The sequence below is a fragment of the Molothrus ater genome, chromosome 12 (assembly GCF_012460135.2).
Source record: "Molothrus ater isolate BHLD 08-10-18 breed brown headed cowbird chromosome 12, BPBGC_Mater_1.1, whole genome shotgun sequence".
NCBI lineage: Eukaryota > Metazoa > Chordata > Aves > Passeriformes > Icteridae > Molothrus > Molothrus ater.
Window position 1 is genome coordinate 14,706,146 of NC_050489.2, and position 13,084 is coordinate 14,719,229.

The 13,084-nt window shown below is 54.1% G+C and overlaps 1 protein-coding gene across 2 annotated transcripts; it reads right to left on the minus strand.

Annotated features, from left to right (window-relative positions):
• Window positions 1–887: 887 nt before the first annotated feature.
• Window positions 888–12,619, minus strand: ENKD1 (enkurin domain containing 1). 2 transcript variants are annotated; one of them, XM_036390417.1, is made up of 8 exons: window positions 12,518–12,619; window positions 8,303–8,409; window positions 7,806–8,030; window positions 6,571–6,743; window positions 4,283–4,444; window positions 3,059–3,228; window positions 2,083–2,219; window positions 888–1,617 (listed from the first exon to the last, which is right to left on the minus strand). In XM_036390417.1, the coding sequence occupies exons 2-8, from the start codon at window positions 8,385–8,387 to the stop codon at window positions 1,457–1,459; spliced, it is 1,113 nt and encodes a 370-aa protein (XP_036246310.1). In that variant the 5' UTR covers window positions 8,388–8,409; window positions 12,518–12,619; the 3' UTR covers window positions 888–1,456. The 2 variants fall into 2 exon arrangements, with proteins under 2 accessions (XP_036246310.1, XP_036246308.1); XM_036390415.2 differs by lacking the exon at window positions 12,518–12,619 and adding an exon at window positions 12,114–12,498.
• Window positions 12,620–13,084: the final 465 nt, after the last annotated feature.

The following is a 13,084-nucleotide window of genomic DNA, read 5'->3' on the forward strand; positions in this document are numbered from 1 at the left end:
CAGACAGAGCAGAGAGCAGATCTGGCAGCAGGGCTGGTTAGCCCAGGCTGCTTTGGGGCAGGGAGGTGCCCAGGGGCTGTGCCCATGGCCCCCAGTCACTCTCATCCAGCCGGCTCAGCCTGGCTGGGGGTTGCCCTGAGGTATCTCCAAGGGCACATGGGGTGATTTTCCAGTTGGCATCTCACCTCCTCCAGCCCTCCAGTGCCAAAATATTCCCCACCCCTTGGCAGCAGTGTCAGCCCTGACATCCCAGGGCACTGCAGTGTGCCAGGTGGCACAGGCAGGGCTAGGACACTCCACAATATCCCCACTCCACAAAATCCTGCCCAGGATGGAGCAACCCCTGCAAAAAGGCAGCTGCTTGCAAAATCCACACACAGTAGCAAATCCACCCTGTGTAGCAAATGGAGATGGAGCAACAGCACAAGCTGCAAGAAGGGAAAACCTGATGGGATTTCAGGGGAAAAAGTGTTCCCCCTGAGGCCAGCACTGTCTGGAGAGAGAGCCCCAGCAAGGTGAAGGGGGCAAGCCCCTCCCTGGAGATTCTCCAAATTCAGTTGGATGTGGCTCCAAGCTGTGGCACTGTGCCTCTGCTGAGCAGGAGATGCACCAAGCCCTCCAGCCATCCCTCACAGCTTCTTTGCTTCATGCAGCAAAATCCCTGCAAAGGTCTGCACAGGCTCCTGCATGGCATCTCAAGGCAAGGCAGCAGAGAGCTCACCTATGTGATGGCACCTTCCAGCCCTGTCCTGCCAGCCTGTGGATGGAGATCCAGCAGGATTTTGCACATTCTCCAGTCCATGATCCCCTCCTGCCTGCACTGATGGTTTCTGCTGCCCACACCATTCCTCAGGCCCTGCTGGGCCCACTGGGAGCTGCACACACACTGCAAGATGGCAATGATGATTTATTGTAGTATCTCCTGCCCCACAGACAACAAAGGTTCTCCAGACATCTGACCAGACCCTCCTGACAGCTCAGCCCTCCCTGGGCAGAAAACACTGAAGCTCTGTGCCTTTCTTGTCCCCAAGCTGTCCCCTGAGCTCTCAGGTGCTCAGGATGAGCCATGACCACGGTCCAGCTCAGGAGAAAGAGAATGACAAGGAATATCACAGGCAGTAGCATAAGAGACCTCCTACCAGTTTCTAGAAGTAGGGAAAAAAAGATCCAGAGCAGAAAGCTGATCTGTGAGAAGCCAAGCAGCAGAGACAACTGCTCCCCAGACCATTGAGCAGGGCCTTTATTTGGGCATCTCCCTCCCTTTTCTGTGGACAAGACACAGCACTGAAAGGTGAGCAAGAGATGCCAGCTGGGCATTGGACACTGTTATTGGCACCTCCATGGGCCCAGGGTCTGGAACTTGGCTTCTCCTTCCCTCCCAAAAAGTGATGTCCATTCCTGCCCAGCAACAAAGGATGTTCAGGCAGAGCAGCACAGCCCACCTGGCCCCACCAGTTCAGGAGTCCAACTTGATGAAGACTTTTGGCCTTGAGAAAATTTTGATTGCCTCGTCTATCTGGGAGAGCTTCCTCTCGAGCTCTACCCGCCTCTTCTGCATCCTGAGGCTGTCTCCACGCATGGGCAGCAGAACCAGGTCCTTTACCAGCTGCTCCTGGCCTGTAAAAAGAGGAAAAAAAAAAGTTGTGTCAGTTGAAAAGCAAAGAAATCCACCCTTTTTCTAGCGCTATGAACACAATGGCAGCACTGGAACAAGGAACTAGAATCCTTCTATTTAAACCTCAGATGGATGAAGACCTGAGGGACCTGCTACAGCTTTGAGAACCAAGGATTGGACTAGAGACCTCTGAAGGTCCCTTCCAGCCAAAATCTTTTTAAGATTTTAGGAGCAATAGCAACCCTGACATCAAGTCCAGTGGACAAGTGTGCTCCAGAGCGCCAGTCCTGTAACCTGCAGGACACTGATTCCTCTTTCCAAGCACCCAGCTCACATCCTGCCTATATATGCCTTAATCCAGGCAGCTCTCCAAGTGGCAGGAATGTGTCCCTGTGTCTCTTCTCCCTTATCCTGCCTGGGATTGTTTGTTTTTCTGAGCTGGATTCGCTGTTTTTTTCCCCTCTTACTCTGTTTCAGGTTGCTGAGGGTCTCCAGGCGCTGGCCCTCGGGCATCAGGGTGTGCCCAGGTGGGGTGTCAGGGTCAGGCAGGTTCCGCAGCCGCTCCTCCGCCTGCTTGCGCCACAGCTCCTTCCTCTCCAGCAGGCTGGGGACAAAGCAGAGAGGTGTCAGCACCTCTGGCACAGGCAGATGTGGCCAGGAATGTGCCCGTCAAACCCTACCAGGTTCCATGCCACTGGCTCAGGACCCCAGGGAGCCACACACCCTCCTGGTGGGGGATACACCGTGTTCAAAGCACATATGTGGGCCAGCAAATGTGCTCCACAGGCACAAAGGGCTGCTGGCAGAGATGCACTCAGGCCAACAGTGCTCCTTGGAGACAAGGGCTGCTGCTCCTCATTTCTGGCTCATTGAGTCCTCGCCAAACCATCTGTGGGTCAATGGCAGAACGAAGTCAGACAGCAGCTCATGGCCAGGGATGCTGACAGAGGACAGCCCAGCCAAAGGACTGGCACCACAGTCAGTCCTAGGACAGGGTCTGTTTCCCATGCAGAGCCCCAAAATGCACAGCACTAGCTGGATGTTCCCCAGAACCCAGGCCCAAGGCAGGATGAACAGCTGTGAGGCAGAGCGAGCTCTCTGCCTCTCCAAACCAGACCTCTCCATGCCAAAGGTACATCACATGGAACAAAGCCTACAAAGGGGCAAGAGCACATTTCTCAAAGCACACAGAGAGCTTCCCCATATCAGCATCATTGTACAATGGCAAGCAAGGGAGGAGGAGACAAAACTCCCTCTGAGCCCTGTCACACTGGGCTGGTTAAGCCAAGAAAGCAGGAGGGACAGCGTTTACTCCCCATTCTCTGAAAAAGGCACTGCTGCACATTGCAGGAGCCCCTCTGTGCCCAGCCCATCTCTCTAAACACACCCAGGGGGTGCATTAAGCCTGTTCCAGTCCCATGGAGCAGAGAGGGGCACACTTACTACTGGGGGACGTGTCCCTTTTGCCTGGTGTTGTACTGCTCCTGCTCCTGCTGCCGCTGCTGCAGCAGCTGGGCCAGCGCCTGCAGGGACTGCGAGCGGCGCAGCGGCGCCCGCTTGGCGCTGCACGCGTTGTGCCTGATGAAGTCAACGCTCCTGCCCTCCACCTGCATCTGCAAAAACAGAGAGCCAGGCATCAGGGGCAGGCTGGGCACAGGCACACGGCCAGCTGACACTGGCCACACGAGGGGAAAGCAGAAATGCAGCACACGAGGGAGTGGATCGTGTGACGGCAGGACAGGCGGACCCTCGGCACAGCCTGTCTCAGTGTGCAGCCACACAGAGGCAGGAGCTGTGGCCATGCTTTGGGAAGGCAGGCACCTAAAGCCAAGCCTAATCCTGGCCTCTTTAAGGTCCCCAAGATGACCACATGCCTTAAAAGCCAGAAAGACAGAAAACCTCAGGCTTGATGTAGTCCCCATGAAGCATTTTGAGGGCAGAAGAAAAACAGGTTGGGAGCTCACCAAGAAATGCAACAGAACCCCTGGCAGAGCAGGAACTTTGCTGCTTGGGCACTTCCCCAGAGACAGCACCTCCACCACAGCTCCTCTGCTGGACAAAACAGTGGAGAAGGTGGCTGTGTTTGCATTTAAGATTTCCCTGGTCTTCCTCCTTTGTAGATCATGTCCTGTTTAATTAAGTTGTTCATGGCATTTAGGAACCAACAAACTGACAATCTCACAATTGCCAAGGGAAAAGGACATGAGTCATGGAGCTATTTAGGACCTCCCAAACAGACTACTTGAAAGGTTTAACTACTAATGCTGATTTAACTCTCCTTACTAAAACACACACTCATTTCCCAAATTTTTATCTAACATCCAGAAGCCACAGTTCCTTTGATTACAGTGGGAACTGCCTCCAAAACCCCAAGACCTGCTGCAAAGCCATTGGAAGAGCAGATTTGAGATTGCTGGCATGAGGAGGTGGAATTTTCACAGGGAACTTCACAGGCTCCTGAACTATGAGTGAGGATGAAGCTAGAATTAACAGTCCCTGAATATCCATCTCACTACCCCAGTGACCAGGACCCTGCTCCTTCCCTTCAGCCAGGAACAGCATTTACAGATCTCCTTACTCATGCAGCACATCTGCCCCAACACTTCAGAAGAATGGATTTTCCATGCCAGAAATGCCTGGGATGGATGCAGTCAGTGTGTAACTCACCTTGGTTTCAGCACCCTGTGCCTCTGGAGCCTCTGTGTCTGCTCCTGCTTTTGCCCTGCCAGGCCTTGGGGACAGTGGTCTGCATGGCTTGATCCCAGAGCCACAGCGGGAATACGCCCTCAGGAAATTCACAGCCTCAGGATTGGGAGGTGGAGAGGTCTCCTGGGAAAGGCAAGAAAAGATCCAACAGTGGAGAGAGGCTGGGGCAAAGAAAAACTCTCTCAAACAAGTCTGGGTGGTGAACCAGGAGCTCAGCACAGGTTTCCAGCAGGCACACAACAGCACACACTTCCTGCCATGGCCTGCAGAAATTCTTGGGGGAAGAGAATCTGTAATCAGCCAGCAAAGGCCAACAAACAGCAACAGATCAGACCTGGCCACGGAATGAATGGCTAAGAAACAGGGGGGGAACTCTGCAGAAGCAAATTTGGATCAAGCAGGGAGGCACAAGGCTGCCTGCTGAGCTGCTGTTCTCCAGGGCTGCTCTGCTCAGCACCTCAAATCTGGGCTTGTATCACTCTAAAAAGAAAAAGGAGCAGAGAGTGAAGGAGTCTGGTGGAATTGCATCTGAGGGGCATCTTCAAAGGCTGTGGCACAAGGTGACAGTACTTGATGCCTAGCAGGTGGTCTGGGACTATCTCAGACAGTTTTGTTGCAAACAAACCCTGAAAACTGAAAGTTGGCACTGTGGCAAGTGAGTGACCCTATGAAAAACGCAGCTGGGGCACTGCTCTGCCCTTGGGAGTGATGGGAACTGCACAGGGCCACCCCAGATCTTCACAAATACCCAAGGTCTCAGCTGAACTCAGCTCCCTGGGGAAGATTTCCTCTTGCCTGGCCCATTCAGCTGGGCAGAGCTGCAGACAGATGGTGGGACTGGGCAGCCACACTGCTGGGATTGGTGTGAGGAGCAGGGTATGGGATGCCCTCTGCACTGCCCAGACTGCTCATGCTCCAAAGATGATCAGTCTTGTTTCAACAAATCTGGATCTCTCTGGTAAGTTTATGAGAATTGCCTTCACCTAGCATAGCTGTCTCAAAGTTGAGTCTGTGACCTCAGGAGCACAGGGCACAGCTTCACAGCTTGCCCCATCTCCCTCCACGAGGGCACTGGGACTGCCAGAACCCTTCCCAAGACAACTGCTACAGCTGACAGCCTCAGGGGCAGATGACAGAGAAAAAACTCTGCATGAGTCATCCAGATCCAGCAGAATCAACTGAAACTCTGAGCAGCAGCAGCAGCAGCAGCTCCACAGAAGATGGAGATCCTTCACAGGGAACACCTCAGCTCCAGGAGAGCCCCAGCAACAGTTAAAGCATCATGAGTCAGTGCCAGGGCCTCTCTGGAGGAACACACAGAGCACAGGGAACGCACCACGCAGAACCTGCCTGCGCAGAGACCACCCCCCTTCCCCACAACAAAGGCAGAAATGAGCTCAATCTTCCTCTAACCCAGAGGATTTGTCAAACAACAGCGTGGGCTTGTGTTCTTGAAGCACTCGTGGGTTTGCTCCCGTGTGTGGAAGGGTCACAGATACCAAAGACGTTGGTGACACACCTGGAAAAAGGGACACAGCACTTGGAACCGCTGGCTTAGGAATCATCTTGCCAATTGTTGCAGTTGTTATCAATACATGTAATTTTAGCATTGAAAGCTGGCTACAGATGAAAGGGAGGCAATGCAGAGATGAGGAGGAACTTAAAGGCTCCAACTCAGCACCCTCAGAGGCTGTGCTGATCTCTGAGGCCTCAACCCTGACTGCCTGGAGATGTCTGTGTGCCCCCCAGAGCAGTGGTCATCTGTGGGATTCACATTCTCTGAACCTGAGAGAGAGAGAGAATGTGAATCCCAGTTATTCACCAGGACAATCACTTGGGAAAGATGCTCACACATGGAAGACACTGCCCACTGTGTATCCAGAGGGTGGGAATGGATGGACTGAGGCTCAATGCAGCCTGCTGATCTTACCTCTGGGTAAAACAGCACAGCCTTTTGGCACAAACCCCAGAGAGGTGCTGGCCCAAACATGGGGAAGCTGAAAAGCCAGATGGGAGCAACCCCTGGCAGGAAATACAGCTATGAGGGGAAAGCAGGACAGGGATTATGGCAGCAATCACTGTCTGGACCCAAACCCACACTCTCACTCACAGTCCCACAGCCACATCTGCCCATTGTGCCTCAGCACTGAGATGCCCCCAGACCCTGCAGGCTCCAGGACTCCCCTGTCTCCATCATCCCACTGTTCCCCAAGCCTGGAGAGTTCAAGAGCTCCTCCACAGATACCAACCTGCAGTTTGGCCTTCACCTTTGACTCCACATTTTCATATTTCTGGGATTTCCAGAGAGCTTTCACAGGCTTGGGCTGGCTGTGCTCCTGGGCTCGCTCCTTCTCCTTGCACTTCCTCTGAATCTCCTTTATCCGCCTCACATTTTCCTTCTCGTAGTCCTTGGCCTCTTTCCCTGCTCAGCAAGGGGAGACACACCTTCACCTCCCAGACACTGCCACAGATCCCTCCCAAAGCTGGCCCAAGAGCCAAGAGAACCAGCAAGTCCTTCCCTCTCCTGCAGCCAGACCATGTCTGCTCCTGCCCCTGTAGATGCACACTCCCAGGCTGACTCCTCTGCCAGAGGATCCCACCCTGCCCAGGTGAGCATCAGAACAGGTCTGTGCTCACTGCTGGTGTCCACAGACTCCCCTGTTCTCCTCTTGTCCCAGTATGGACCATGCCAGACAAGCCATGCCAGCATCCTCTCAAGAGCAAGGTGAATTCCCAGCTCAGCTCACATGGTGTTTCTGAAGTAGACAGGGCTGCAGAGCCTTGAGCTTGCCCTGTTCCTGGTTTTAGGATCAGCCATTGTCCCACATTGACACAACCAAGATTATGGATTAGGACTCTGTTTTGTTTTGGTTTTGAATCAAAAATTATCCTTCCTTGGGCTCCCCAAGGCAGGGAACAGCTCAGCTGACATAACCAGATGCTCATTTGTTTCCCCCCTGCTTGGGCACAGCACTTGTGGCATCTACCACACTGGCACCAGCTCAGGGCAATGCCAGCACATGAAATAAATTAAAATGACACACAGGGTTCAACCTTATCTCCTTCCTGAACCTCTGAATGTATTCTGGGAGACATCCCTGCCCTGGAGAAGGGAACATCTTCTGCAAAGATGTTCTTACATCCACATACACAGGCACCCTTCCCAAATCCTGCCTGGCTTCACCAACTAGGAACTCACCATGTCAAACATCCTCAATACATCAAGGTTTTGTTTGATTCATATAGAAACTTGACTGTAAAGAAGTTCTACTTTTTTCAAGTCCCTCTTCCCATTCTAAAACTGAAACTGAAGCCAAAACATCACTGGCTCCAGCACAGGTGACTCCACTGCCAGGCCAAAAGCTGCAGATGGGGTGACCAGCCCTGTGAAGCTCAAGCTCTCCTCAGGCAGCAGATCCACCCCAAATGCTTCATGCCTGGCCCCAAAGGCAGCTGAAGCCAGCAGTGAATTGGCTGTACTTACTCTTGGCTGGCACCCCTCCATCAAGGGAGATGCCCTGGAGCTGCAGCAGGAGGCTGAGTGTCCCTTTCTGTCCCCTCTCCAGGAATTCCTTCCCGCTGGGGCGGACACGAGGGGCTGGCTGGGCCTGCCGGGCACTGCCCAGAGCCAGGCAGGGGCTGGGGACTGTGTCCAGGGGGCTGGAGGTTAAAAACAGCCTCTGAGCATTTCCTTCCAGCCTCCCTCGAGCTGCAGGGAAAGAAAAAGGAGAACCTTGTCAGGAAATGATCTTACCTCAGTTTTCTGCACCCACAGCCCACCAACAACGTGATGACCCCCTCTTCACCTCTGCCTTATGCTTTCCCATCTTTCACCCAGCTGTACAAAATACTTTAGGGTCACCACCAGAAGCACCTTCACCAGTGTGAATAGAGACTGTTGAGGACACCAAGGGATAAGAACATCAAGCTGTGTCACACCAAAGCACAAAGTAAAACCTGCACCAAGCATCGAGGACTCACCTGAGAGAGGGCGTTTGTAATACTCTGGGAAGAGCCCTGGGTCTGGAGGAATGGGTCCAGAAATCCTGGATGGCCCTTCACACATCCTGCCACACGTTGCTCTGCCTCTGCCACAGAAACCAACCACCAGAACAGAAATGAGCAGGGCTCATTGCCACTGGAAAGCTACATTTAATATATATATATATATGTGCATAGGGAATTTCTGACTTTCATTTGACACCTCATCCCCAGCTCCAGAAATGTCCTGCAGGTACAAACCACCCCAAATTGGACTCTGTGAAGGTGAAGGGTCCAGCAGCCCTGTCCTTGCTGTGGGTCAGTGTTTTTACCAGTGCTGAAAATGCCCACGGTTGCTGTAATGTTGGTACCTTCAGTACAAAAAATCCTTTGTGCCTTTGTTCTCCCAGATGGAAACACTGAATGCAGACACAGAAGGAGTGAACAGGAAACACGAGGTAGCTGGCCATCATCTGACAGCTTTTAGCCTGAGATTTTAATTATCTTGTACCCTAGGCTCCCTCTAAATGGCTCCTGTGGTTCAAACACAATTTGTCCAAAGCAAGCTGAAGCTCCTGCCCCACATGGCCATATCCCCCCCGAGAACACACCTGTGCTGTCACCACCCCTGAGCAGGCTGGGGCTGACCCTCAGAAGGACAAACACTTTACAAAAAGACAAAACATTTCCCTCCAGGACCATGTGGGGCAGAGACTGGATTTCTGGGGAAGAGCCCAGATGGTTTCTCAGGTCTTGGGGAGAACAGAGAAGAATATGTTTTTCATTTCTGAAGTACTTTTCAAAGCAGCACAAAGCCACAAATCCCTGCTCTGGCCCACACGGGTCCCTGTTGCTTCTCTTCTCTCCATGACAGAAGCACAGACCCTTCCACCAGGAGCAGCCAGCATCAATCTCCCTGCACTGCTCACCAAGATCTCCTGGACAGCCTTTTTATACCTACAACAAACCCAGAGCTCAGAGCACGAGCCTGCAGGATGCCACCCAGCAGGCACACACTGCTGATGAGCTCTCAGCAGATGCCACAAGAGCCTCATCACAGTCACACCACAATTCTGACAGGCACCAGGGCAGCTTGGCTGGAGTCACTGCTGTAAGAGCTGGGGCTACAACCTGCACTCCCTGACTCCTGAGGCAGTAATTTAAACATTTCTGAGACAAGTCCACGGGAAGAACCCTTTTCAGGATCCTCAGCATGCCAGCACTGACGGGATGCAGCATCTGCAGTTTAATTTATAAACCAATAAAGGATCAGTGCGAGGCTGAGTGAATCTGACTCATAGCAACTAATGCACTGCAGTCTTCCCTGCTAAATCACCCCTGTTGACATGAGACCCATTAGCAAAATGCTGTTATTCATCTCCTGGACACAACAGCAGAGGCAATGCAAGCAGTGCTGACTGCTGCACACCAGCATGCATGTGCAGCCTCTAGCCAGCTGCTCTGGAAAAGCTATTTCTGAAAAGCAGGCACAGACTCTCAGCCAGAGATAAAAGGATGCTGGCTTGGTATTATTTAATCTCCTCGATAATGGATCAACTAAGCCAGAACAGCCTCTCTTATTCTAGAGGGAAAAAAACCCAGAAAGTGTTCACCATGAGATCACTCCAGAACAGCTACTGGCTTTGAAATGCACATCTGATCTTGATCTGAACTCAGGTCCCACCCCAGTGATTTACAGGTAAAATGACAGGCTGAAATCAAGCCCTGTAGCAGAGCAGACAATGATTGCGGGGGACTGAGGAGGAAAGGCAAGCTGAGGGGAGGCGGGGGATGGAAGGCTCATTTTATACCTTCACATCCCAACTGCACCCTGCCCTGCTGCAGGGAACTTGCAAATGACACCCACTCCCTGATTTGCAAGTCACATCACCTCTGGCATGGGATCCTGCAGGAACAGAGAGCCTCATTACAATAGGGAGCACCTTGTCCGTGTGGGGACAACAGGGACACAAGCTCCCAGCAGCAGTGTCCCAGCCAGACTTCCAGGGACACACTTCCCCAGCTGCTGCTCTGCTCCTGCTGGCCACGGGCCCAGCTGGGGCACAGAGTGGGAGACCCTCATGGCTCACTCCTGCCAAGAGGGACTGTATGGCCTCTGCTGTCATTCCCACCTGCTGTGTTTCTTGGGACAGCTTTGCAGCACCAACAGTCCTGTGCTGAGCCAATTGCCCCTGCACCAAACAAGTCGCTTCTTGCACTGGGTTTGTTTTCTGCCCATGTAACCTTTTGTCCAATAGGAACGTGACTTTTACATCCACAGGGGGGTCAGACAAGCACTGGAGCAAGCACCAGGGAAACACAGCAGGAGTTATGAACACAGAGGAGGGGGATGAGGGGACAGGGTCAGCCCTCTTGGGGGCTTTCCTGCACCCAGGAGAGCATCTGCTTTACCACCACATCAGCAACCTAAACATCAACAGTGCAGCACCCGACCTGCTGCCACCAGACACACACCATTTATGCACTCACAGGCTGTGAGATTCAGGCACACTCTGCAGAAGCAGGCTGAATAAGTCCAGGCACACAGATTCATGTGTGCCACTCCTCTCTGCTCCTGTCCCCAGCCAGCCTGCAGGATCCCTAGGGAAGAGTCCCAGCTCCCAGCCACCCTGCACAGCTCCAGGAGGCACAGAGCAGTTGCTGGAGTAACCCAATAACTTCAACACTGCTCACTCAGCCCAGTGTGCTGCTCCCTTCTCCACCAGAACATGGCTTTGAGCTGGCCTAGGAGCCAAGCAATGCAGGCTCCGGTCCTCTCTCTCCCAGAGTGTCTGCAAGTTTAATAACCACTAACTCAACTCTGTGCCCTTTGCTGCAGCTGACCAAGTGGTAAAAATGCTATTTATCCCCCTGGTAAACTGAGCCTGTAAGAACCACAGCTTCCTTTTGTGGCTTGTTTTTAGCATAGTAGTTAAGGTAACTGCAAAACATGGGAACAGACAAGCCTCAGGCAGGTGCATTTCACAGCCTTGAACCCTTAGCATCTGACTTTGAAGCATTCCCTCTTTTCCACAGATGACATTTTCACTGTGCCTGGGTCCCTGGCCAGGAAGCTGCTACCACACACAGAGCTGATGCCAGCCCAGCTTCTTGCCTTCATGAGCCAATCTCTGCAAAAAGCATGGGAAAAAACATCCCACGGTTGTGATAAGCTGTGATAAGCAGAGCAAGTCATCTGCAGCAAATCAAAGGGCTAATCTCCGTGCAGCTGGTCTTGCATGTTTGATTCCTTCCTCAACTGTTTTAGCTGAAATGGAAAGTCACATCAGGATAACTTCCATGCCCGAGGGCTGCACCAAAACAGCACCAATGGATCTGAGACCATTCCTCCCAAAAAACTGGGAGTCAGGACCAGAGGTCAATGTGCTGTGAACCTACCAGTGGTTTTTTGTCCGTGCCTAAGCCTTGTCCTTGCTGACTGCTACGGGAGAGATTAATATTCTCCTTTTAATATTCCCCACGTGAGTTTCCCCAGGTCTCACCAGCTCTTCCCCATCTGCCAGTCTCAAAGACCCATTTTTCCTTTTGTCTCTCTGAAAACAGAGGGACAGGTACAGCCAGATGTGACACTGGCATTTGCATTTCTGGGAGCTGGTGTCTACCAACAGCTCTTAAGGAATAAAGCCGGCTTGGACAGTCTGCCCAGGGAGTCAGACGCATTTCATTTCCTGCAGCGGCTGGGGCAGGAGCTGAACGAGGGCCGTGCTCGGCAGGGACCACTGTGGGTATCACAGAGCTGCAGCCCAGTCCTCTCCGGAGGGCAAGCACAGATGAGGGCACGGAGCCTCACCTCAAGGCGTGCGATTCCTCTGGGATGCACGGACGAGCCCCGTGCTGAGGCTGGAGCTTGTGTGGGAGCCCCGACTCCTTCGGCCGGGCTGGCACGGGAGATCAACACCGGCCCCGAGATCAACACGTGCTGAGACCGGCACCGCTGAGCGACAGCGGGCACCGCTGGGGACCGGACACCGCTGGGGACCCTCTGGCTCCCTTCTCCGGGGCTCGGGGGCGCTGCCAGCAGCGCAGTCCCGCGGTGCCGGGGGCCCCTGGCCTCCCCCCGCGGGCGCTGCCCCTGCTCTGGGCCCGGCGCTTCCCGGCCCGGCTCCCGCCGTCCCCGGCCTGCGCCGCTCCCGAGCCCCGGCGGGCGGCCCCGGGCCGGGCAGGGCCCTGTGCGGCCGCCCCGAGAGGACTCACCGAGGGAGGCCGCGGAGAAGCGCTCCCCGCCGGGCCGGGCTGGGCTGGGCCCGCCGGCAGCCGAGGCCCGGCCCGGCCCCGCGGCTCCCCGGCAACCGCCGCTTCCGCCGGGATGGGCGGGCCCGGCCCCGAGGGCCCCCGGCGCTGCTCCCTCGGCACCGCCGGCTGTGCCCGGGCAGCCGCAGAACACGGGGGCACCGAGCCCCCGGCCCCTCATGCACAATATCTGCATTAAACACACAGGGACTGCACGGGGTGATCCAGGCTGGAACCCGCTTCGCCCAAACGGGCGCTCCTGCGGTCACCGTCCCGCTCTGCCCGAGCAGGGCAGCCTCAGGCTGCAGCCAGCCCACAGAGGCCCCTCTCACCTTTCCGCACAGTTCTGCCGTCGTGTCTCTTTCTCACCCAGCAGTCTCGACTCCCTCCTTCCTTCACTGGGATCGTCCGGAGATGTTTTGTGCTTCTTTCTTCCCATAGACAAGGAGCTGTACTTTAGATTTGTTCTGCCCAGTACAAATTTAATGACAAAGGCACAAAGGAAGGTTCTCAGTTCCAGAAGGACAGCTT